The sequence below is a fragment of the Phytophthora sojae genome (genome assembly GCF_000149755.1).
Source record: "Phytophthora sojae unplaced genomic scaffold PHYSOscaffold_9, whole genome shotgun sequence".
NCBI lineage: Eukaryota > Oomycota > Peronosporomycetes > Peronosporales > Peronosporaceae > Phytophthora > Phytophthora sojae.
This window is the reverse complement of record NW_009258123.1, coordinates 2,482,549-2,506,669: the sequence shown is the minus strand read 5'-3', so window position 1 is coordinate 2,506,669 and position 24,121 is coordinate 2,482,549. Positions and strand designations below refer to the sequence as shown.

At 56.5% G+C, this 24,121-nt stretch overlaps 9 protein-coding genes across 9 annotated transcripts; 3 read left to right on the top strand and 6 right to left on the bottom strand.

Moving 5' to 3' along the window:
- Window positions 1–522: 522 nt before the first annotated feature.
- Window positions 523–1,413, bottom strand: PHYSODRAFT_523774 (hypothetical protein; the record flags this gene model as incomplete). Its single annotated transcript, XM_009536719.1, has 3 exons — window positions 523–824; window positions 904–967; window positions 1,042–1,413. The coding sequence occupies 3 exons, from the start codon at window positions 1,411–1,413 to the stop codon at window positions 523–525; spliced, it is 738 nt and encodes a 245-aa protein (XP_009535014.1).
- A 2,730-nt stretch (window positions 1,414–4,143) lies between these two features.
- Window positions 4,144–8,656, bottom strand: PHYSODRAFT_355840 (ATP synthase beta subunit). The gene is made up of 2 exons (XM_009536718.1): window positions 8,337–8,656; window positions 4,144–8,223 (listed from the first exon to the last, which is right to left on the bottom strand). Exons 1-2 carry the CDS (start codon window positions 8,628–8,630, stop codon window positions 7,021–7,023), a joined length of 1,497 nt encoding a protein of 498 aa, XP_009535013.1. The 5' UTR covers window positions 8,631–8,656; the 3' UTR covers window positions 4,144–7,020.
- A 1,161-nt stretch (window positions 8,657–9,817) lies between these two features.
- On the bottom strand, window positions 9,818–12,052 carry PHYSODRAFT_564434 (hypothetical protein; the record flags this gene model as incomplete). The annotated part of the gene is made up of 7 exons (XM_009536717.1): window positions 9,818–10,239; window positions 10,369–10,718; window positions 10,795–10,929; window positions 11,031–11,109; window positions 11,199–11,338; window positions 11,443–11,639; window positions 11,725–12,052. 7 exons carry the CDS (start codon window positions 12,050–12,052, stop codon window positions 10,161–10,163), a joined length of 1,308 nt encoding a protein of 435 aa, XP_009535012.1. The 3' UTR covers window positions 9,818–10,160.
- A 1,307-nt stretch (window positions 12,053–13,359) lies between these two features.
- Window positions 13,360–15,189, top strand: PHYSODRAFT_521892 (hypothetical protein; the record flags this gene model as incomplete). The annotated part of the gene is made up of 2 exons (XM_009536716.1): window positions 13,360–13,599; window positions 13,732–15,189. The coding sequence occupies 2 exons, from the start codon at window positions 13,360–13,362 to the stop codon at window positions 15,187–15,189; spliced, it is 1,698 nt and encodes a 565-aa protein (XP_009535011.1).
- Window positions 15,190–16,130: 941 nt separating this feature from the next.
- On the bottom strand, window positions 16,131–16,994 carry PHYSODRAFT_338833 (hypothetical protein; the record flags this gene model as incomplete). Its single annotated transcript, XM_009536715.1, has 4 exons — window positions 16,131–16,310; window positions 16,379–16,541; window positions 16,570–16,742; window positions 16,845–16,994. 4 exons carry the CDS (start codon window positions 16,992–16,994, stop codon window positions 16,131–16,133), a joined length of 666 nt encoding a protein of 221 aa, XP_009535010.1.
- A 32-nt stretch (window positions 16,995–17,026) lies between these two features.
- On the bottom strand, window positions 17,027–18,373 carry PHYSODRAFT_256403 (hypothetical protein; the record flags this gene model as incomplete). Its single annotated transcript, XM_009536714.1, has 1 exon — window positions 17,027–18,373. The coding sequence occupies one exon, from the start codon at window positions 18,371–18,373 to the stop codon at window positions 17,027–17,029; it is 1,347 nt and encodes a 448-aa protein (XP_009535009.1).
- Window positions 18,374–19,308: 935 nt separating this feature from the next.
- Window positions 19,309–20,103, bottom strand: PHYSODRAFT_523321 (hypothetical protein; the record flags this gene model as incomplete). The annotated part of the gene is made up of 1 exon (XM_009536713.1): window positions 19,309–20,103. The coding sequence occupies one exon, from the start codon at window positions 20,101–20,103 to the stop codon at window positions 19,309–19,311; it is 795 nt and encodes a 264-aa protein (XP_009535008.1).
- A 1,660-nt stretch (window positions 20,104–21,763) lies between these two features.
- On the top strand, window positions 21,764–22,371 carry PHYSODRAFT_256379 (hypothetical protein; the record flags this gene model as incomplete). Its single annotated transcript, XM_009536712.1, has 2 exons — window positions 21,764–22,215; window positions 22,362–22,371. The coding sequence occupies 2 exons, from the start codon at window positions 21,764–21,766 to the stop codon at window positions 22,369–22,371; spliced, it is 462 nt and encodes a 153-aa protein (XP_009535007.1).
- A 13-nt stretch (window positions 22,372–22,384) lies between these two features.
- Window positions 22,385–23,874, top strand: PHYSODRAFT_523571 (hypothetical protein; the record flags this gene model as incomplete). The annotated part of the gene is made up of 2 exons (XM_009536711.1): window positions 22,385–22,757; window positions 23,633–23,874. The coding sequence occupies 2 exons, from the start codon at window positions 22,385–22,387 to the stop codon at window positions 23,872–23,874; spliced, it is 615 nt and encodes a 204-aa protein (XP_009535006.1).
- Between the last annotated feature and the right edge of the window lie 247 nt (window positions 23,875–24,121).

Sequence of the window (24,121 nt, the reverse complement as noted above, 5' to 3'; positions counted from 1 at the left end):
ATAGATACGGCTGGAAGTTGAAGTTGGCGACCTGCAGACGAATAGAGCCACTTGCGATGACGAAGCAGCATGGAGTTCGGTTCGCTGCAGTTACGATGATAGCGATGGCATTAATCGTGAGGGGGGGGGTACTTGAGGTGATGGAGTGTGTGCATTTGGAGGTTGGTGAGCTGGTGCGGTCTGGTTTGATGCCGACGAAGAAGGGATGGACGCTCGCAATGCATGGAGACATGGTGAAATTGTGCAAAATAGACGAGGTGCGGTCAGTGCAGTTGAAGCATGGGCTTCAACGGCAAGTTGTAATCTGCGACGTCGAGCGTGGCGGCCTCCACCGTGGAGGCTCCACGTAGGTGGAGGCGGAGACAGGCGATATAGTATTCGTGATTTGACTAAACTGACCATGGCGCACCGGTGTATTTGATCGTCTACTGGAAAGGAAGTGAAACATGGTGACGCTCATGGCGGCAAGCTTTACATGATGTTTCATACTTTCAACGTCTACGATCGATTTCATAGCGCGCCTCATTCTCCGTAAAAGTGGCGGAGCAAGCTCTTCCGAGTGGCATGGAGGAACTGAGCAACGTCCGCTTGGCTGTCTGGACTGGCAGGAGTGCTCGAGTCACCGAGCGCCACGGCAACAGAGCCAGCAGCTCCTTCTCCGTCGAGCATCGCCACCTGCAAGTCGCTCGTGCAGTTCGTCAAGAAGAACGCGGCCGTGAACTGCAGCCGCAACACGATGATACGCAGTGGGGACTGCGCGTCCAACTGCTCCTGAAGCATGAAAAACACCTGCGAAAAGTCCACGGCGTCGTACTCTAAAACTACTCAAAAGAACAAAGCCAAACTATAGGTTAGACAAACACCCATCAGAGCGACACTGAATGTACAGTACTACACGCTTACCTATCACGTGGCGACGCAGTTCTGCAATAAATTCTTTGCGCCTCCTCCACTGTTGGAGAAACATCTACAGTACACAGTCGATTTCTCATCAGCAACAATGCACAAGCCTCAATACAAACACTCCAAATGAAAACTCACCTTTTTGCAGGACGCGATTAATTCGACGGAAGATTGTGCCTTACTTGACGGCGGAGTCTGCGTCACTTGGCTCGACAGCAACATCCTAGCGGGCCACTCGACGAAAAGCGGCCACGCGCCGTCAAGTTTCATGTCAGCATCATCTTTTAGAGGATATCCGATGGAAATCGTCAATCCGTCCGTTGCAGTCGAGAAGTTGGGGGCGTGGAATCCGTGAGGGATGAAAACCAGCTCCGGGTCCTCTGTCTCTAACAATTTCTTCGGATCCCATTGAGGTTTGTCTCCCAGTAATGGTAGAGCAAAGAGCACGTAGCTTCCACTACTGGAGCTGGTTAACACCAGCACCTCCAGGTCGGGATGATGTTGCAGCATCTCGTACTCGAATTTCGCTCGCTGCGATGTTGCAGCTTGCAATGCCTACAGTAAAAAATATTGAATTAAGGTTAATTCATCGGTTAAGTGAACCTTGCAGTTGCCATTGCCATTGCAACTCACTTGCACTTGCACCTCCTGAAACGCGGCAACAAGTTGCGTTACCACTTCTTCCAGTGTTGCAGTCAACTCGTCGCCTGTCAACGCCGGCAGCTCATCCCCCCTAGAGGAAACCTTTATCCCAAGTGGCTTGACTTGCTGCAACTTTTCCATTGCCTCTTCACTCGGCGCCTCCAATGCAACATCGTTTAGAGACTCGTGAAGATACGCACCCCCCGCCTTCACTGCCAAATATTGTATCATAATCTGATTAATTAAAGTTGCGTTGCCGAGATTACTGCCATTTGCATTTGCATTTGCATTTGCACCTTGGCGGAAGCAAGTGTCTCTGATCGTCCAGATGTCCACGCGCACTGCCAGCCAAGCGTTGCGCGCGTGCAGAACCTCCACGTAGCCGGCGAACAACGGCGTCCTGTCGCCCTCTGCGCTCGCGGCGCCGCTACCATTGCCAGTCCGGACGGTGCTTGAGCTGCTGGACGCTGCGGCGCCCACCGTCACGAACTCGGCCACGCGCACGCAGCGTCGGCAGCGCCGCGAGAGCTCGCGCTCCATGGGCGTAAATCGGCGTCTAAATCGCCCATGCGATTGCTATTTCCTGCCTCAACCAGGTGGCGTGAGGATCCCCTATCCGCTACACAAACCACTTGAGTTTTGTATAGTGCCAATCGGCCAGCCGGCAGTCGTACTGTAGCGGTTTTCATATAGATAGATACTTAATGTAACATATTATCAAGGCGATTGGTTTTGATAGGTGATAACCGATTGTAAAAGGGATGGTATAATATCGTTTATCCAAGGGTATTTGGTTATATGAAGTAAACTGGGTGTGCGTGGAGGGCGAAAGGGGGGAGGAAAAGGAAGGAAAGAAAACGCGACTGAGAGACTCGCAAGGGAAGCCAGCGGACGGCCACCAGCAGCACGCAGTCGCAAGTAGCCAGCCAGCCCCCCCGCGCAGTCACCGGCGGCCAGCAGCTCCATCTCTCAGCGTACGTACGCGCGCGTGTGTTGTCTTCGTCGGTTGCACCTCCGTCGGGCCTCTTTTGCCGGTCGGTTAGGTTTGACTCGCCCCGCCATCTTTACCCACCCTGTCGCTTTAAGTGGTGCTAAAAGTCTGGCGTGGCAAAAAGTGGCTAACCTGGTGTTGCCAAGTTGCCATTCATCACTCACTCACTTTTTCCTCTCTCTCATTTACAGTGCGGAAACGACCTGATTTGGGTTTTGAAAATCCTCAACTGGGTGGGTGAGTGAGAGAGTTCCCCCCCCATCGGACTAGAAGACACGCTGGCGGGGTAACTAAGCGATGAAGGGGATGCTGCAAACGGTGAAACGGAAGCTTAGCAACAACGGAGAGCACCTGGGCGCCAACTCCCCCGATCGGATGGACGTGGACGGCGCGGCCAAGGGCGTTGGCGCCGGCTCGCCCGTGGGCGAAGTGGCGCGCTCGGACGTGTCGCTGCCCAAGCGCGAGCGCCGCCGCTCGTTCATGGCGCGCAACCAGAAGATCCAGGCGCTCAAGGACCTGCCGCACCTCAAGGACACGTCGCTGCAGCGGCGAGAGGCGCTGTTCCAGCAGAAGCTCGAGCTCTGCTCGGTCATCTTCAATTTCGACGACCCCACCTCGGACAAGCGGTGAGTTTTATTCTGCCTTTAGAGACAGATTTTTGGGTTTTACTTATCCAGAAACTCGGTTTTATCTAACCGGGTCTTATTTTGCAGGGGCAAGGACCTGAAGCGCCAGACGCTGCTGGAGCTGGTAGATTACGTGAACAACCCCGGAGGCCAGAAGATCTTCACGGAGACGCTCATGCCCGACATCATGTCGATGGTGTCGGTCAACATTTGCCGCGCGCTGCCCCCGCAGACGGAGGACTTTGACCCGGAGGAGGACGAGCCCGTGCTGGAAGCCTCGTGGCCACATCTTCAAGTGGTGTATGAATTTTTCCTGCGCTTCATCGTGTCGGGCGAGGTGAACGCCAAGGTGGCCAAGAAGTACGTGGACCAGAAGTTCTGCCTGGCGGTCATCGACCTGTTCGACAGCGAGGACCCGCGCGAGCGGGATTACCTCAAGACCATCCTGCACCGCATCTACGGCAAGTTTATGTCGCACCGGTCCTTCATCCGCAAGGCCATCAGCAACGTCTTCTACCGGTTCGTGTACGAGACGGAGCGGCACAACGGCATCGGCGAGCTGCTGGAGATCCTGGGCAGTATCATCAACGGCTTCGCCATGCCGCTCAAGGCCGAGCACCTGCAGTTCCTCGTGCGCGCGCTCGTGCCGCTGCACAAGCCCAAGTGCGTATCAATGTACCACCAGCAGCTTTCCTATTGCATCACGCAGTACGTAGAAAAGGACCCGGAGACAGCAGTGCCCATTATCCAGGGCATCATCAAGTTCTGGCCGTGGTCGTGCTCGTCCAAGCAGGTGATCTTCCTGAACGAGCTGGAGGAGATCCTGGAGCTTATGGGCAGCGAGCAGCTGCAGCAGGTGCACAAGCCACTCTTCAACGGCCTGGCCAAGTGGCTCGGCAGCCAGCACTTCCAGGTCTCGGAGCGGTCGCTGTTCCTGTGGAACAACGAGCACCTGGTGAACAACGGATGCTTGAGCAAGCAGCACGCGCACCTGATCCTGCCGGTCATTTACGGCCCCCTCCATAGAAACTCGCTGGGACACTGGAACACGACAGTCGAAGGCCTCGCCCAGAACGTGCTGAAGCTCTACATGGACTACGACATGGCGCTTTATGACCAGTGTGCAAAGGAGTACTCGCTGAAGGAGCAAGCGATGGCCGACGTGAAGGACAAAGAGCAGGAGAAGTGGCGGAAAATAGAGTCGATGGCAGCATCGAAGGCTCCATCGTCAACGGCCTAAGTTGCGTCTTTTTGCAGAGCAGATCGCGGCGAGCGCCTTGCACGAGCTTGCCTGCGGACACTATAGCAGCGAATGATAACGAGTTGGACCAAGCGGGCGGAGATGGGGTAGAGCGAAGATCGCAGTAGGGGGAAGGAGGAGAGGGGACGACGACCAAGAGGAGGCGAGGGCTCCATTGTTACTGCTGTGGCCGGATGACGCTCGCGCTGCAAAGTCTGGCGGATCCGGCGCGGCGGCGACTGTGTAGCTCTGTCCTCTGCTTGCGACGATCCTGTCACAACACTCCTCGCGCAGAGCGCGGGAGAAACAGCAGCACATGAGAGAGAGGAGGTGGCAGGCAGGCAGATAGGTTTTCATGAACGGCGATTGCATTTAGATGACGGACGACCTGGTTTGCGGACGCACGAGTGCGAGCCAGGAGGACTGAAGTTACTTTTTCATTCGCTGTGGCCGCTAGTGTACTGGTTTATTATGAACCAACTTCAACTTGGATGTGTGCATTTTGTGTGTATTTTATGTAGTGTACACAGACTTGCAACACCATATTTTTATCCAATGGACGCGTTCGTGGAGGGGTCCACACGAGATAGGCGAACAGCTCCGCTGTCAACCACAGAAGCAAACCCCCGAGCAGCGAGCGGTGGAGGAGCATCCGAGAGACGTCAAGATGGTGCGCGTGTGGCTTCGTCCCTGCGCGTCTGCGATCGCTGGTGCGTGTTGCGGCGGTTAAGTGGTGCTAAATTTTAGGCTAGTGCTGAACTCCCTAACCCGATCTCTCTCTAAACGTGCGTATCAATGCATTAGCGCTGGGTCGTCGTGCCGGTCCTGGCGCCAAGTCCGCCGTGCTGCGTGCGCAGCTCCCGCGCTCATTGGCCGTGCACAACGATGCGCTGTCTGTGATTGGCGGCGTCCGCTCGATGGCCACCAAGGGCAAGGACGACGGCAAGAAGGGTGCGTATCCAAAGTCACAAACCTTTTAGGCTAGTGTTAACCTGTTGCAACGCAACGCAACAGGTTTACCACTAGTGCATAACCAGATAAACCAGTGCTAACCTTTGTTGCTACTGTATTATATTCTAGATTTCAAGAAGAAGTCGACGTTCGACAAGGTGGAGGACGACGAGGACCTGACGGAGCTGCCGGACGCGGTCAAGTACCTGAGTCAGCAGCTCGACGAGAGCGACCTCAAGTTCGCCGAGGAGTTCGACGACGACGACGATGACGAGGACGGCGATGAGGACGCCGAGCTGAGCCCCGCCGAGTGGGCCAAGAAGTTCGAGCGCGAGGTGGCCGAGTGGGACCAGGAGGCGCAGGACGGCGAGTACGACGACGAGGAGGGCGTGGCCCTAGGCAGCTACACGGGCGACGTGGAGGACGACCGCCTGTACGTGGAGATGCCGGGCTACGACGCGTCCCTGAGCCTCGCGGAGAGTCAGATCGGCGTGAACGCGGACGAGGACGTGGCCGACCCGTTCCAGCACTGGCAGCAGGGCTACGCCGTCTCGCCCGAGATGCTCAACTGGATGCTGCCTGCCGAGAAGAGGAAGCCCTTCCGGAAGGACAAGACCAAGCCGTGGAAGTACTTCGTGGCCGCTAACCACCCGGACGTCGTGGAGCTGGCGCTGGACGTGGACCTGCTGCGGCTGTTCATCTCCCCCACGGGCCGCATCCGCCCGCGCCGGTTCACAGGCCTCACGGCCAAGCAGCAGCGCAAGGTGGCTCAGGCCATCAAGATCTCGCGTCAGCTGGCATTGCTGCCGTACCTGTCCCGGTACCCGGAGCCCACGCCCGAGCAGTGGAAGGCTATCGACGAAGAAATCATCGCGGCCGCGGAGCTCGAGGACGACGACGAGATTGTGGACGACGATGACGACGACGAGGACTTCGATGAGGACTTCGAATATGATTAGAAAATAGAAGAGAGGAGCGTGGCGTGGCGTGGTGTAGCTGCCCAAGGACTGTCCTCTGTGTTGCGCCGCAATTCGTGATCGTCATAAATCGAGAAACAGCAAAAGACGCGTGCGTTCGGGGTCTCTCAATGATGACTGTACTGTAGGCTAGGCTCGTTCTGTGCACACCGCTGGAAAAGGTAGGTGATCGGTCCACTATGAACTGAAGCAATACACCTGCTGCTGTCCATGTGCACTTCTGCGTCTCGACAAGTGCCGACAAGCCACAGTAGATTATCAGAAGAGTGTGAGGACTCAAGACCACGGCAACACGACTTTGTGCCAGAAACCACCACCTTGGGTCCGACGATCCGCCTCGACCACACGTGTCGAGCGGTGAATGAACAAGTCGCCACGCACTCTTGAACGTTTTGACGTAGCGTAGCTGTAGCTTCATGGCGGAATGAATGAACAACGAACGACAGGAGTGTTTGAGTTATGTTTTTCATTGCTTTATGGGAGAAGGTTGGAGCTCGTACACATCACGTCGAAATGAAATGAGAAGCAGCAGATACAAAGAAAGCTAGTCCAATTACAAACCGCAGAGGCCTGCTCGAGTACTTTGTTGCTTTTTCAATTTCCGGTCTCACGTGCCGCACACTAGACGCCGCTTTCTTCCGCTGGAAGGAGTTGGGTTGCTTTTCCGCTCTGCATATCGAACCGAGTAACTTATTCGTCGAGCTCGGCCGCCAGCTCAGCAGCCTTCGCCTTCACCTCCTCGATGCCACCGACCATGTAGAAGGCGGCCTCCGGAAGGTCGTCGTAGTTGCCGGCGATGATGTCCTTGAACGACGAGATCGTGTCGACGAGCGGCACGAACTTGCCGGCCTTGCCCGTGAACACCTCAGCCACGTGCAGCGGCTGCGACATGAACTTCTGCACCTTACGGGCGCGAGCCACGGTGAGCTTGTCGTCCTCCGACAGCTCGTCCATACCCAGAATGGCGATAATGTCCTGCAGACCCTTGTAGTCCTGCAGCAGCTTCTGGGTGGCACGGGCCACGTCGTAGTGCTCCTGGCCGATAATGCGGGGGTCGAGCATACGCGACTTGGAGTCGAGGGGGTCCACGGCCGGGTAGATACCGAGCTCGGAAATCTGACGCGACAGCACGGTCGTGGCGTCCAGGTGGGAGAACGTGGTGGCCGGGGCCGGGTCCGTCAGGTCATCGGCGGGCACGTAAATGGCCTGCACCGAGGTAATGGAGCCCTTCTTGGTCGAGGTAATACGCTCCTGCAGAGCACCCAGGTCCGTGGCCAGCGTCGGCTGGTAACCCACAGCGGACGGGATACGGCCCAGCAGAGCCGACACCTCCGAGCACGCCTGCGTGAAGCGGAAAATGTTGTCGACGAACAGCAGCACGTCCTGGCCCTCGACGTCACGGAAGTACTCGGCGACGGTCAGACCGGTCAGGCCGACGCGGGCACGGGCTCCAGGGGGCTCGTTCATCTGGCCGTACACCAGGGCGGCCTTGGAGCCGGTGGTCGTGCCGTCCTCGTTGATCTTGATCACACCCGACTCGATCATCTCGTAGTACAGGTCGTTACCCTCACGGGTGCGCTCGCCCACGCCGGCGAACACCGACACACCACCGTGGTTGTTGGCCACGTTGTTAATGAGCTCCATGATGACGACCGTCTTGCCGACACCGGCACCGCCGAAGAGACCGATCTTGCCACCCTTGGCGTACGGGGCCAGCAGGTCCACGACCTTCATGCCCGTCACCAGGATCTCGGCGCCAGAGCCCTGCTCCGTCAGCAGCGGGGCCGACGTGTGGATGGGCGCGTAACGCTTGGCGTTGATGGGGCCGCGCTCGTCCACGGACTCGCCGATCACGTTCATGATACGGCCGAGCGTCTCGGGACCCACGGGGACCTAAAACCGCGTTCCAAATAAGAAAAAAAATACAGAATAAATATATAAATAACTTTGATCTAGACTTGTGCTAAACAAAAATCTGAAGAGGTATCTGAAAATTTGAAACGTACCATGATGGGGTTGCCCGTGTCGACGCACTCCTGGCCGCGGACGAGACCGTCCGTGCCCTCCATGGCGATGGTGCGGACCGTGTTCTCACCCAGGTGCTGGGCGACCTCGAGCACGATGCGCGTGTTGTCCTGGGTCTTGATCTCCAGGGCGTTCAGGATGGGGGGCAGGTTGTCCTTGAACTGGACATCCACGACGGCACCAATGATCTGCGTGATCTGGCCCACCGAGCCCGAGGCCTTCTTGGCGTCGGTCGCGAACGAGCGCGCACCGGCGCGCACCACACGAGACAGCATCTTTTCTTCCTTAGGTCGTCTGCGGCCGAAAGCGGAAATGAACCAAAGAGCCCTCAGCCGCACACCGGGGGGGCGATCCGCCCCGGGGGGAGCCAATGAGGACCACACAAGCCAATTTACTTGGGTTTTGTATGCTGACGGAGGGGGTGAAAGGACCGCCAAAAACAGCGCCGAGTTAAAAATCGCTGATTGGGTAATTCTACGCGGGTTTCGCGGGCTGAACCCGTTCGATAGGGTTAATTAGACGCTTAACGGGCCTTAACGGATACGGGCGTGCCTTCAACCAACGCGGCCGCGCCTGTGACGTGTGCGGCTGGAAATGCCCGCGAGGGGGGGAGCAATGACGTCGTGCTGCAGCTCGATGCCACAACCGGCATGGCCTTGCGTCGACGCGGCCATTGCTGTGCTGCTGCTTACTGTTGTTGCTCCTGCCGTTGGTGTTCCTCAGTGGCACGAATGGTGGGGTCATCTCCAGCGGCATCGCCGTCGAAGCTTCAATGTCTGCGCGTATCCTCGTTAGCAGCTGAATGACGTCCGTCTCGCACTGATCCGCTGAAGCGACCTCCGACGGAATGCCGCGATCGCTGTGAGGTACCTGGTGGTTGTAGCCTCCATTGCCAGCATCAGCGACATCAGCAGTGTTGGGATCCTGATTCCCTGGCTCAACATCCACTCGAAGGGCACTGCTGACAACGGTCTCAGCTTCGGTGCCCACCTCAAACGCGGAGGCACTGTCAGCAGCGTCAAACCTGAGCGCATAGTTGGGAACACGATTGCCATGCATACGGCGAACACGCTCGGCTATTAGACCCAGTCTGTAGGGGCTCGCTGCGACCCTCGCATTACGAAGCGTGTTCCGCAGTGATGTTGGCGAGGAAGTCACGTTCCGCAACACGCTGTGGGGGTGTCATGGCACTCGCCAGTCGTTCGATCGATCTGCCTCCTAGTCGGGGAATTCCAGACTGAGCAGTCTGAGCAAAGGTGCACGACGGTGGCAATTCCAGACGTTCCATCGATGTATGGCGTCATTAGGTGTCCAGTGTGGTGCTCCCTTCGATTACCCGTAGCTATTGCGGCAACTTCAAGCCGTACGACACTTGCGCTGATGTCCTGGAGCTCCATGCCATGCACTGCGATGGTTGAAACACTTGGATAACTTCCTTCACAATGAAAAGCTATTGATACGAGCGGGTCGAGGCGTTGATACGTTATGTGGGCACCTCGAAGCGCAATGCAAAAAAGGCAAGAGATAGAGAAACATGCAAAACGCGGCGCGCGCACAAGACAAAAGCGGCGGGCGATGGGGCGAGAGCGAGCGGCTTGCACTGGCGCGTCCGTCATGCCTGCCTATCTACTCGAGCCGATAAAATGAATATACCAACCGTTTGCAGATCGGACAGACGCCTGACTCGCCGCACTGCTCGCGCCGCCGCCCTCCGCAGTCGGGTGTGATGTGATGGCGTGGCTGTATCGCGTTATTTGTAGTTGTCATCGTTCGGTGGCGGCAGCAACGGACTTCGTGCGCTTCTGTCACATTGGTCCCTGCGCCTGCAAGCGGTGTTCTAAGGCTGCCCACTTGAACTGGCGCTGCTCCGTCGTCTGCTGCGCTCTGTAGTCAGGAAGGACACATAAACACATAAATACCGTTAGCGATGCAGATCGGGGATTTTGTTAAACGAGAGTGAGCCCGTGCAAGAGCAGGGCTGCGCAGACGTTGCATGCATGAATGCTGACTCACCTTCCTTCGCGCTCCTCGAACTGCGCTGAGCACTGGTCGAAGAGCTGCGAGTCCATTTCCATGAAGAGCTTGAGCACGTTGTACGTCAACGTCTGCACGGTGCTGTGCCAGTGGTTCTCGCAGTTGCGGTACAGCGCGCCGAAGATCAGCGGCAGGATCTCGGCCCGCCGTGCACTCACGAGCCGCACCAGAGCCTCGTTATTCCATAAATATAAGGCGCGCTGAGAGACCTGGAAGTGGCTGCTGCACACAGCCTGCGATATCCGCAGGAAGAGCGGCCGCATTACTGCCGCGAACTGCTCCATCTGGATCATTTCGATGATCTCCTCGAGCTCATTCAGGAACAGGATCTACAGTAGAACAGAAACACGCATGAGTGACAAGACCCGAATAACCCGCTTGACAGGCATCCAGACAATGCAATACCTCTTTGGCGCTAGCAGTAACCGGCCAGTACTTGAGCAGCCCCCTAATGATCGGCTCCGCGGTCTGAGGGTCCTTCTCCACGAACTGCGTGGTGCAGTAAGCCAGTTGCTGGTGAAACATGGCTAGATTTCCTGCCTACTCGCCAGATCACACGACGATAGCAGCGGTTAGTTAGATATCTTAGATCTATCGGATACCCTGTTTGCTCATTACGTGGAGAAATAAAGAGAACGCACCGTGTGAAGCGGGATCAGCGCGCGCTCCAGGAAGTGTTGGTGCTCCGGCTTGAGCGGTAGTGCAAAACCATTGATAATACTGCATGGTCAAGACGCAAGGGGTGAGCCACTGCCCATCACGGCCTAACTCAGCGTAACGCAACCCAACGGGCATCTACGCAAACGCACCTTCCCAAGATTTCCAACAGCTCGCCCACGCCTTGAAGTGATTCCGTTTCGTACACAAACGTGTAGAACATGTCGTTCATGGAGCGGCGGATGAAGGAACGCAGCGCCATCGACTTGCCGTAAATGCGGTGCAGAATCGTCTGCAACATACACCGAATAAAAGTATCCGAGCAACAATTCACGAATCCAGTCAGTGAGCGATCCACGACTCCCCTCTTTGAGCCATGACCAGACACTCCCGGACCTTCAGGTAGTCCCTCTCCCTGGGGTCCTCCGAGTCGAACAGATTCAGCAGCTTAATCATGAACTTCTTGCTGAAGTACTCCTTGGCCGTCCTCGAGTCCACCTCCTTCGACAGCACGAAGCGCAGCAGGATCTCGTACACCAACTGCATGTGCGGCCACGAGGGCTCCAGCATCGGCTCGTCATCCTCCGGCGCGGCTGCAATAGATAAACACCACCAATACATTAGGGGGGGGGCAAGAGAGAGGAAGGTAGAGCAGAGTGGGGGGATATCCTCCCTCACCTTCGACGTTCCCGTTGGCGTTGACCGTCGTGGGGTTGGAGCTGCGCCCCAAGTGGCGGAAGATGTTGGCGCCCACGCACTCGAGCAGGTCGGCCACCACCGAGGGGTCCCAGGCCACCTTCCCGGCCGAGATGTACTCGACGATCTGCAGCAGCGCGTTGCGCTTGGCCTCCTTCTCGCGCACCTGCTTGCGCATGTCGCTGAAGTCGTAGAGCGCGCAGCAGAGCTTGAGCTTCTGGCGGAACAGCCGCATGCGCTCGCTCGGGGGCACGTCCTCCAGCGCCGGCAGCTCCCCCAGCTTGACCACCCCGTTGGCCATGGACGTCATGATCTCCTCGTCCTGCTCCTCCTCCTCGGCGGGGACCGGCTTTCGATAAGGCGCTCGTTAGCTCGGGCAAAAAGAGGTGTGGACCACGCAAATGTAGTGTACCTGTACCAAGCGCAAGTCAAGGCGTCACCATGACGATGGCGGTGCCACTCCCCACTCCGCGGGATTGGGACTTGAGCGGCTCGCAACGTTGCCGCGCCACAAGTTGCAGTGCGCGACGTCGCGACGCTGCCTAGAGAGATTCGTGTAAAATGCTGGAGCTTGAGCGTGTCCAACAGCCTCAACTCAAGACGGGCCAAGATATGCCTGCCGGTCGGCGCGTGTTTGCAAGGTCGAGTCGAGATGGAGCTGGTCATCTAGGTACTGCTGCTGCATGGTACTAGAGTAGGTATCTGAGAGCTCTGGCGGGTGCTTGGTCATGACAGGCTAGGTGTCCTGACCCGCCTGGTATCCACGACCTTCTTATCGGAGACCGTCGAGTCGATCTCCTTCGGACGCACGCCAGCGATGGCACTTGAGAGCCGGGCGAGCGACTCGCGCCTGGTGCTTGCGCAGCAACTGATACACTGAAACCGGGCCATTGGCCTGGGGAGGAACTTGCGGTCCGAAAGGTGATGAGGCTCACCAAGAAGAAGCCCTAACATCTTCGCTTGACGAGACCTTCTTGAAGTCAATGGTGAGCGAGGCTGTAACACTGGTGGTGCTGCTGCGGCTTCAAGCAAGCAAGCGAGCGAGTCGCACGCTGCTTGGTTTGGCGTCGGTGCCCTGCCAATTAATTCGGTGCTCCGTTCCGGATGTCGGAAGTTGCTCTTCCGTCTGTTTGGCCGAAAATTCAGGTTTCGCTAGATAGACTTGGCGGTGCGCCGCGCGTCAGAGCACGGCGCACGCTGCAAGCAACTGCCGAGCGCCGCATGGCGTGCAGCAGGCGGCGCTTGACCGGCCAGGTGGGCCTCTGCGTGGAGAACACGGCGGGAGCTGCGCCGCGAGCGCGGCAATGCCCATGATCAGTCCACATCTTCTTGGTTTGGCGTGGTGGCATCTCAAATCTCAAATCCTTATGCAGCGGTACAGTACCCGCCAAAACGTTTTGTTCATTCCTGCACTTTCACATAACCTTGTATAACGCGTCACATGTTAAATGAGCAAAAGCTCTAAACGACACGGTAAAACTTTATCATAATTCTACAAAATTGACGCGCAACGGTACTTCTACCGCAACTGCTTTTCTGCTCTTCAGATGGGACCATCGCCGGGCTCACTAAAGAATTGGCCGCGCTGCTGCCACATTCATTCTTGGCGTGTTGAACATGGCGGCTTCGAGTCCGCCGCCGCTGGAGAACGAGCTGCTGCGCGACGAGGACTTCGCCGAGCTGTCGCTGGAGCCCGCGGCCGTGGACCGGCTCATGGGCGGCAAGTGCCTCGTGGAGCAGCTCTCGGCGTCCCAGGGCCGCAAGCGCCGGCGCGCGCCCACGCTCGACCAGGACGTGGAGCTGCAGGACCCCGCCGCGGCCGAGCCCGAGGCCGAGCCGCTCTGCTGCCTCAGCGACGTGGAGGACAGCGACGAGGACGCCACGGACGCAGACGACGACGACGGCGCGGACGCGCTCATCGCCGCCTTCGGGCCGGCCCAGGACCAGAATCAGAATCAGGACCACCAGCAGCGCTGCACCGCCGGCAAGGCGCTGCCGCGCACGGCGTCGGCCTCGGCCATGCGCCTGTGTCACTGCGGCCGCGTGAGCCGCGGCTCCTCGCTGGATGAGGAGGAGACGGCCAGGCAGGAGGCCTTTGACCCGCACTGCGCGTCGAGAGAGTACCTGGACCTGCACATCCGCTACGCCGTGGTGGTGCGCGTCGTGCGGGTGGAGAACGTGGAGGGCCACGACCTGTTTGTGCTCAAGGTGTCGGACGCGGAGACGCAGAAGCGCTGGGAGGTCAGGAAGACGCTCAAGGAGATGATGCAGTTCTACTCGCAGATCCAGCAGATCAGCTTGGCCGACGCACCCGTCAAGAGAGCGCTGTGGGGCACGTTCAGAGGCCTGAGGAGGTTCCGACTGCCCAAGAAATTCTTCCACTTCCGAGGCTCGCTGAACACGCAGAGACGCGTGGTGTTTGACTCGTTCTTGAGGCAGACGGCGGCGCTCGTGGCGCCTGCGCCCCTTGGACCACGCCGGAGGAAGGCCGTGCTGCTTCTGCAGGAGTTCGTGGGCGTGCACCGCCATTGTGACGTCTTTGATCGCGGTGGTTGCAGATGTTTCCTGCTCAAGAACCAAGTGAACGCGTCGCACTTGGTGGCGGAGATTTTCGCGGCGCCTAGCCACAAGGTCGCGCGTGCATGCGAGTCGTTTGTGGCTGCACTCGTGCGCATGAGTGTTGACGACAAGCACGTGGTCATGCCGGAGCGTAAGGCGCGGACGTTGCTGAACACCGTGTCGAGGAAGATGGGTGAGATCAAGGACGTGATGCTCAGGGACGAGGTGCTGCTTAGTCAGCTTGCAGTGGCCCGCTCGGAGCGCACAGAGCCGGACTACGACGAGTTCTTGGACGAGATCAAGCACGCAGTGTGTGGATTTGTGCAGAAGCGCGTGCTTGTGCCCCTGGAGGACCATGTTCACGAAGCGCTGCACACGCTTACGGACTGTGACGACGAAGGAGCTTTGAAAAACAAGATCAAGGTGCTTCAGACCAAGCCTCAGTCCTTTTTCGGCGTGCCGCCGCACATTGTGGCCGGATCGGGAAGCGATTGGGAGGATGCTCGTCGCGAGCTTCGCCGCGTGAACGACTACGCGCTGCCGCTCGACAAACTCAAGTGCCTGGCTCGTGCTGCGGGGGCTATTTTCCAGACGTGTGGGTCGTCCCGTTCTCCGTCATCCGTTGGAACGACTAGCAGCCTCACTTCCGTTGAGGAGCTGGACATGGTGCTGCGGCCTTCGATGACCACGGACGAGTTCATTTCGGTGCACTTGTTCGCGCTGGTCACGAGCAATATGTCGCAGCTGTTGATCACGCGCGAGTTTCTGCGGGTGATGTGCGACCCTCAAGACATCACTGGCGAGCTCGGCTACTATCTCACAACGTTTGAGGTGGCAGTGGATCTGCTCACCAACCACGCGGACCCCCAGCAACCGATGCTGCCGTAAGCTTCGTGAGCCAAGTATGTGTCGTCCCAGTAGCGTTCAAGAGGGTTGGTAACATTAGTTGTTGTGTCGTGAGCCTGTATAATAATATATTAGGTATGAATACGAATCCATTTTCTTTGAAAGACCAGCATGTCTGCGTTCAATCGTGGCTTCACTCGTGACGATGCCTGCGGCAGTACTTTTCGGGCTCGCTTCTTGCAGCCAGGTTGCTTGCACTGAGAGCATTTATCGTAGAGTTTCATCGGCTTAGCAGGCTCAATAGACTTCGACTGCTCCGACTCGGTTGATACGCCTTTTGGTGTAGAATCGTCACTCTGCAGTGCCTTGTCTTGATGATCGCTGCAGTATCTGCTGTCTCCATTCCGCATTCCCCACTTCATGCAATCCTTGGCTTGGCATGTTGTGTGCCTAGAACGCTTACCAATGGAGCTTCACTTTGCTGCTCCATCTCAATGTTGTTGGATCTGTCACCCTGATCGAGTTCAGCAGCTTGGAGACCATGGTAGGACCGTGACGAAAGCACCGATACCAGGACACCGCCCTTTGGTCGCAACCATCAGCCTTGCACATGCGGTAGCTGCCGTGACGGCAACACAAACCCTTTACTTGGGGGCCGTTTTGGCAATTAGGGTCCCGGTCTTGCGTTTGAGTGGAGATCTACCCGCCGCAGCGCTACGGTACTCAGCACCTTCAATCGGCTCGACTCCTACGGCTGAATCCTCATCAGTGTTCTTCGGTGACTTGAGCTCTTCCTGAATCTCGTCGTCAGCTTTAGTTTCGGCGATAGGAATTATCACAGCTCACTTGCACATTGCAATGCTTTACTCGCTTCTCATCATCGCTGCCTTCAACGCTCCGTTCAGCAAAAACAACTTCGTGTTCCAAACCACAGCCGTCTTTGATGATCACTCGCCGCTCTTGTTGTCTTTGCGTCTGTCGATCTACTCTCCGTCGTCACGAAAATTCGATGGTTCTTTTCGATTGGGGCGTGCTCGGTGCCACGGCAGCGTCGATTGATGCTCGTGGGGCTCGCTTGAGCCACTTACTCCCATTTTTTCGCCACAGTTACGCTTCTTGCAGTCGATTTCCTCCACCTGCAGCTCTTGAATATTGTTCTGGCTCTGATCTCTCGACTCGAGATTTCCCCCTCTGTTGGTGTCGCCTCTCGCACAGTGCATAAATACCCCACCTCACTTGGCCCGCTGCTCTCGTTCATCGTCCCTCGCCGCTCCTGGAGCCATTGCAATGCTCGTTGCAGGCCCACAACCTCGCGTCTCTGGCTCTGCAACTTCTCACGCACAGCTCGAGTCGACTCGAAGGTTCGGAGGAAGAAGTCCAAGTCAGCCATCGTTCTGTCCACAATGTGGATGTGGACTCCACATCGTCTCCAGCCTGTTCATCGTCCGGTAAGCAGAAGTCGCCGTCTTCTTCTTCTTTGCTCGGCGCTGCAACGTGACACGGACCGCATACGTTGAGCCGAAGTTGTCCAGGAAGAAGCCCAGGTCCTCCAGGACTTCGTCCTGCTGCGTGGGCGTCAGCTCCGAGCCCACGGACTTCACATCGAGCAAAAACGTTTTAGTCTTTCAACTCCAACTTGTTGCCTTTTACCTAGAGAACTCGAGTGCGGCTTGGCAACTCATTTAGGCGTGGCGGACCTGCTTTCTGAGGTGCTGCTGCTCTCCAGGATGTGGAGTGAGCAGTAGCGTCGAGAAGCCTTGGCCGGGTTCGGGCAGCCTTCCACGCCGCACTTGTGGTAACCTCCGTGGGCTCGGCATAGCCCCTTCAATTGACGCTGCTTGGGGCATCCTGGTACGATGCAGGTGACGCCACCGCCGTGTTAAAAGCAGTAGCCCCTCTTGTCTCCGTAGACATATCCCTGCTTGCTGCATCCTGGTTCTTTGCAGAGGACGGGGCTTTTGTAGTCGCGCTGGACGTCCTTTTCGCCATTGAATTCCGTGGCCTCCACTTGCTCAACACTCGACTCGTCCTCGGAGTGGGTGAATGATGCCACGCTACTTCCTCTCGAGATCACTGAGCTGCCGTCTTGGGCTCGGTGAAGGACGCAGTACTCGCTCGGGTCTCCATCTCTCATCACCCACTTCATACACCCAAGCCACTTGCACACGCTGTGGCGACGATAACGACGATCGGTAGCGCGGATGGTCTCATGCGGCTGCGCTTGACTCGATGCTTCGGCTGCGTGATCTCCATCCAGTTCCTCTTCATCCAAGTGCTTATCGCAGTAGTCGAGTTGGACCCACACCTTTTGGTTCTTCGCGCTCTTTCCATTACCGTCGTATTCAGCAGTGTGCAGATCATTCGTGTCGCTGGATACGGCGCGTTTGCGATGAAAAGCTCGTACAGCAGCCCTCCGGTTACAACCAAGAGCATAGCACACCTGATATCCGCCGTGAGCGTAGCAGAAGCCGTTCGCTTGAGCCGTGTTGGTGCAGTCTGACAAGAGACAAGTTCCATCTTCAAAGTCCTCGTCTTGCCACTCGTGCTCGGAGGAAGCGATGACCACAGCCTCAGCCTTCTCAATGATGCCACCGTCCCCAATGCCTCTGACCATCTCCATCTCTACGCCAGCGTCTTCAATCTCCATGCTGCTGCCATCACTTTCGTCGCTCGAGCCCACGATCTCATCGACCTCACGACTCCAGTTCATGATGCAAGGGCCACCTTGCGGTTCCATCTCTAGCTTCTCTCCCCGCATCGAACGCGTTGCTGGCTTGGTCAAGTATTCCACATCACTCGAGTCATCGCTCTGCTGCCGCTCTCTACGCCGCTCTTCCAGCCACTGCACCGTCCGCTTCAAGCCCACAATCTCCCGCTTCTGTTGCCACAACTTGTCACGCGCCGCACGCGTGGAGCCGAAGGTTCTCAAGAAGAAATCCACGTCTACCATGATCTCGTCAACGCCATTCCCCCCAATTTCCTCGTCACCATCTTCCACCGCCGCGGCAACTTCCTCCTCCTCTTCACTCTGCAACCCCTCGCCTGTCGGGGTCAAAAGACGTTGCACTTGCTCCTTGAGGCCCCGGATGCTGCTCTCTTGCTCTTGCAGTGCAGCACGAACAGCTCCAGTCGAGCCGAACTCGTCGAGGAAGAAATGAAGGTCGTCCATGGTTTCATCTCGCTGCGCGGGCGTCAACTCAGCGCCCACCGTCTTGACGTCCAGCATCGTGTTGGTTGAATGAGTTGCCGGATCTCGTGGATCACGCGTGCTTTCTACTGAAAAATCCGATCTGGCGGCCTTCTTCTCTTCTGTAGGGGAAACTTCAACTTACTCTATTAACCACTGGTCAACACCCCGTTCGAATACCTACTGTCCGATTGCTCAACACTACTGTGTTGGTAACAGTAGCCTCTCACAAACGCACGCTTGCCGCATCCTGCTGTCTTGCACACGTGGAAGCCGCCATGAGCAGCACACAGCCCCTTTAGCGCGCGTTCCTTGTTACAACCAGGCTGACGGCAAGTAAACCCACCGCCGTGCTCGAAGCAGAAACCTTTCTTGACTCCGTAGTTTTTCCCGACCTTCAGACATCCAGGTTGTTTGCAGGTGGGGCGGGGCGTCCGTTGTTACCTTGGTCTTTGGGCTTGATGTCGCCTTGCTCGTCTTGGTTGCTGTTGGAGTCCCTGGGACTGTCGTCACGCGATGCTGAAGGACATCTGTGGTGGACGCAGTACTCACTGTCATCCCCGTTTCGCTTGACCCACTTCATGCATCCTAGGGCTCTGCACGTGGCGTGGCTGCGAGTTGCGGAAATGGCCCCCCCCCCCCTCCACCGAACGATTGCGCTCGCTTCTGTGATTCTTGCTTGTCCTTATCAGACCGACTGTGCTCGCGGCAATAAAAATTGCTCACTCGAAAGTCGCTGCACCCCGGCACTTTGCAGATGAGCTTGGGCAACACTCCGTATTCGCGAGCATGTCTGGTGCAATGTCCTTTGCCACTAGATTGTGCGATCTTGTTACAACCATCGATCTTGCACTTGGTACCCCCACCATGCTTGAAGCAACGGTTCTGCGAGGCGACTTTCTTGTTGCAGCCATGGACCTCACACGGGCGGAAGCCGCCGTGAGCGACGCACAAGTGCTTTAGCTTGGCATATTTCACACAGTCGGGAACTCCACAGAGAACGCCGACTTTACCGACCGACATCCGCTGTGAGGGGTGGAGTCGCTCTCGTCAGCAACACTGCTGGCACTAGAAGCACCACATTCATCTTCTCTCGGGGCCATCACTTTGCGCTGCATCTCTGTTGGCTCCACGTCGGCTCCTTCCGCCTTCTTATCTTCTGCATTCCGCCCACGTGAAGTCATCACAACGTCGCCATCATCTCCAGGCTCTTCATGCTCGCTGCCGTCTCCGTTGTCCGTCCCGTCGACATCTTCATCTTCGTCTTGAGAAATGCCGCTCTCTGTTATATCAGCCTTTGACGCCGGCCCCGTGCCCAAGTACTCCACATCACGAGAGTCATCGCAGCTCTCCTCGGTCGGCTTCCAACGCTCTTGAAGCCACTTGGCGGTGTGCTGCAACCCCACGATCCTCTGGCTCTGAGCTTCCAGTTTCTCTCGAACCGCTCGAGTGGAGCCGAAGGTGCGCAGGAAGAAGTCCACGTCGACCATCGTCTCGTCGACGCCTTCTTGTGCTTGTCCTTCTCTTTGCTGTTCTTCTCGTTCTTCTCGTTCTTCTTCTTTTTCTTCTTCTTCCGATTGATGCAAGTTTTTGTCGCGCGGGAGGAGCACTTTCCGGTCGAGGCGCTTGATGTCGCTTTCCTGCGCTCGCAGCTTGGCGCGGACGGCACGCGTGGAGCCGAAGGTGTCCAGGAAGAAGGCCAGGTCGCTCAGCGTCTCCTCCAGCTGTGCAGGTGTCAGATCGGAGCCAACCGACGTCACATCTAGCATTTCGTAAGGGTCGTGCCTGTTGTACTCGAAAGCAAGATTCTGAAATATGGTCAGACGACTGGAAATATCTCCACAAGGTGCTGTTTCTTGCGTTATCTTTATTGCTGCTCGACTGGCACTCCACCATTTGAAGTTGACTTGAGTTCATTGAAGTGCACGTGACAACATCCGCTCAAGATTGATCGCTTCTTGCATCCGTCCACTTTGCATTCGTAGTAGCCGCGCACAGACCGTGTCGCTGGCGTTGCTTGGTACAGCCTGGTTGGCTGCAGGTCACCCCACCGCCATGTCGGAAGCAGTAGCCCTTCTTCGGCCCGTCATTTTTCGCAAACTTGGTGCAGTTTGGCTCCTGGCACAAACCACGACCACCCCTCGCTACTTTGGAGACAGGCCCGTTCTCATTCTGGATGACAGACACACCAGCGGGCTCATGCAATGTCGTTGTTTGTCGGTGCTTGACACAGATTTCGCTCAGGTCTCCGTTGCGCTTCACCCACTTCATGCAGCCAACGGCTCTGCAGGTTACGTGGGGACCTCGACGCTTTATCGTCTTGGTGTTTGAACCGGGTTGGCTGGAGGAGGTATCTACTCGCTCTGAAGATGGAGCTGGTAGTGGTGATGCTTCCTTGCATGCATCAAGTCGGCTTGACCTCGTGAGACTGGTGGTCTTCGCAGTACCCCTGACCTCTGTGAAGATTCTGGCACCCCTCGAACCCGCATCTGGTCACGATTTCTCGTTCTGTAGCGTACCACCGCCAAGTTTTTACAGTCTTCAACGCTGCACTTCTCGTCCGTGAAGCTAATGACGTTCTCTCGAGCATGTCGACGGCAATAGCCTTGTCCATGGGCGACCGCAAATTTTTCACAGCCGTCGATGCTACACCGCTTGCCAATTATTACAACCACGATACCATTCTCCCTTGCGTGTCTGCGGCAATACCCACGACCATTACCAACCGCAAGCAATTTACAGTCTTCAACGCGGCACGGCTTGTCACCTCTAACGACGATGCCGTTCTCTCGAGCGTGTCTTCGGCAATAACCCTTCGCATGAACTTTTCACAGCCGTCAAGACTACATTTCTTGCCAGGACTAACGATGATACCATGCTTCCTTGCGTGTCTGCAGCAGTAACCTGCAGCGCGACCTCGGGCGAACGCTTCACAGCCGTCAGCACGACACTTCTTAGCATTTATAACGGCAATGCCCTTCTCCCGAGCGTGCCTACAGCAATACCCGTGCCCATTGGCACTAAGCTTAGCAAACTTTCCACAACCGTCAATGTTGCATATCCAGCCGCTCTTGACTGGGAAGCCGTGGTCGCGAGCGTGTTTACAGCAATAACCGTGACCGTGACCTCGAGCGAACGTTTCACAGCCGTCAAGAGAAGAACTTTATCCCGCCTTGGTCAGTTGAAAAGCTGTTGAGCCAAGCACAGATTGAGAACGCCAAAAAGACTGCGAAGTGATTCGATGAATACAAGGCTGGGAGATACCAGGATGAACAAAAAGATAAAGGTAAGGCGCAGGCTTGATACACTGGGGGTGCAAGTTGAAGATTGTCTGCTGTATAAGGTATTGAAGGTATGTTGCGTATCGTTTGTATACAATTTGACAGTTGCTAGTCAACTTCTTGCAGGGACTTCCCAGCTCACCTGGCCATGGACGTCACGGCGGTGGGCGTCGGGCTGACGCCTGCGCAGCGGGACGAGACGATGACGGATCTGAGTTTCTTCCTGGACGAGTTCGGGTCCACGCGCGCCGCCCGTATCAAGTTACAGGAGCAGCAGCGGGAGATCGGGATCCTCGAGACGCAAGTGCGATATCTCCTCATGGATCGGAACCGTGGCTTGCCTTCTCCCCAGGAGGAGGGCAAGACGACAGATAGCGAGAACCAGTCGCCAGGCAATTATGAATTTTCAGAGGAGAGTGTAGACGACACTATGGCGGACTTGGACTTCTTTTTAAGAATTTTCGGATCCACTCGAGCGGTGCGTGAAAAACTTGAAAATCAAGAACGGAAGGTCGTGGGGCTGCGACGCACCGTGCAATGGTTCCAAGATCGCAGAGGGGAAGATGACGATAGTGATAGTGCTGGATCAAGCGACGTGGAGTACCTGGGGACCGATCCTGCTCTGTCTGGGCGTCAATTGGCGGTGAGCCGTGAAAATGATGATGACAATGATCAAGTGGTTATTGTTCTGGACGACGACGACGACGATAATGATGGAGGTGACGACCCTGCTGAACCGTGGGTAGACGATGGTAAGCTTACTGAAGGTATGAAGCGACGTGAAAGCCAACCCAAAGACTCGAACGAGGGAGTAGCGAAGAAACCTGCGTCCACGAAGTGCAGAGTTGGCGACGTTGATGAGCTGGCCGTGGCTGGCAGTGGAATCCGCGATCAAGAGCAGGAGAACAGGACCTCGCGGGTGGAGGGGAAACGCCGTGTATGCAAGGAGCCAGGGTGTACGAAAAGGGCGAGATACGGTGGTCCTAAGCCAGGTTGCTGCTTTCCCCATGGTGGGGGGCCAAGGTGCACGGTGCCGGATTGCAACAAAAAGCGGGTGCTGAAGGGCCTCTGCATTGCCCATGGAGGATACCGAGAGTGCAAAATCGATGGATGCTGCAGACGTTCATACACCAAAGGGTTATGTCCACCGCACCGCCTCCTCCAGATTTTTGAGCCGTTGGAATAGTACAGTCGAAGAGGGTATCGAATTCCCGCCCTGCTGGAGGACAGATTATAACTATTATGTTGCGCAAAAGCAGGAATGGAACAAGACGAGAAGTGTGTCATAAATAGCACTAAAATGCTTTGGGCACTGCGTGAACCTTACCTAGATAATTTACTGTCGTCCTTATCCCCAACACGATCATAATAGACGCGAGATGATTCCCGCTTCACACGTGGATTTCGCTTGTCGGTCGCGTCGGAAGTTCACATGGTGAACGTCAAAGCGGTTGGTGCCGACCTGACACCAGCGCAACAGGATGAAGTTATGGAGGATCTTTCCTTCTTTCTGGACGAGTTCGGCTCCACGTCCGCTGTTCGTCTCGAGTTGAGAAGCAGGAGGTAGACATCAAACGTCTCGAGCGCCATGTGAATTATCTGCCAAACCCTCAACAAAATGCGAGTTCGCACCAAGAAGAGGGCGAATTTGACAGCACGGACCATCACAACGGAAATGGTGCAGAAGGTGTCCATGAGACCATGACAAACGTGGAATTCTTCCTTCGAACCTTCGGCTCCACGCGAGCAGTGCGCGACAAGTTGCGGATCCAGAAGCTGAAGATAGTAGGATTGCGACGGACATTGGACTGGTGCCAACGAAAGCAGAGAACCGACAACGACGTGGCATTGGTACCACCTGCGGAGGCAAAGGGCAAAGTGGTTCGAACGCCAGTTCAGACGGAGATATTGCAGGTTGGCCAAAGGCCTGCTTCTGAACAGTCTGCACCACCACCCGCAGCTTTTTCAACGCACCCCACGCAGGTAGATGTCATCGAGCTTGGAGTGTCGGGGCGAGCGAGCGGTAAACGAAAACGCAACCTCTGCAAGGAACCAGGATGCACAAAGTTGGGGAGGTTTGATGGAGAGAAGAAGGGCTGCTGCTTTCGGCACGGAGGTGGACAAACCTGCAGCGAACCTGGATGCACCAGGGCGCGACTTGTAAAAGGTCTATGCGGTGCCCATGGAGGCTATTACGAGTGCAAGGTGGACGGATGTACCAAGCGCAAGCACAGCCGCGGCTACTGCTACGCACACTAACGCGAATATGAGACGGCGGCGAGCAATGGACAGAGTTCATCTTCCGTGATACCGATATAAGCTCTCGAGTTCAACATTCAAACAAGCGATTCGGTGGTGCACGTACCTACCGATTCCTGATCCAGTGGTCCACCAGGATTATTACACGCAAGTGTAGTACGTTGGGGAAATGTTGTTGTCACTATGCCGTTCTTCCGAATGGGCTACAAGCGAGTTTGTAGGCGTTCGGACGAAGTCAAGTGCGGTG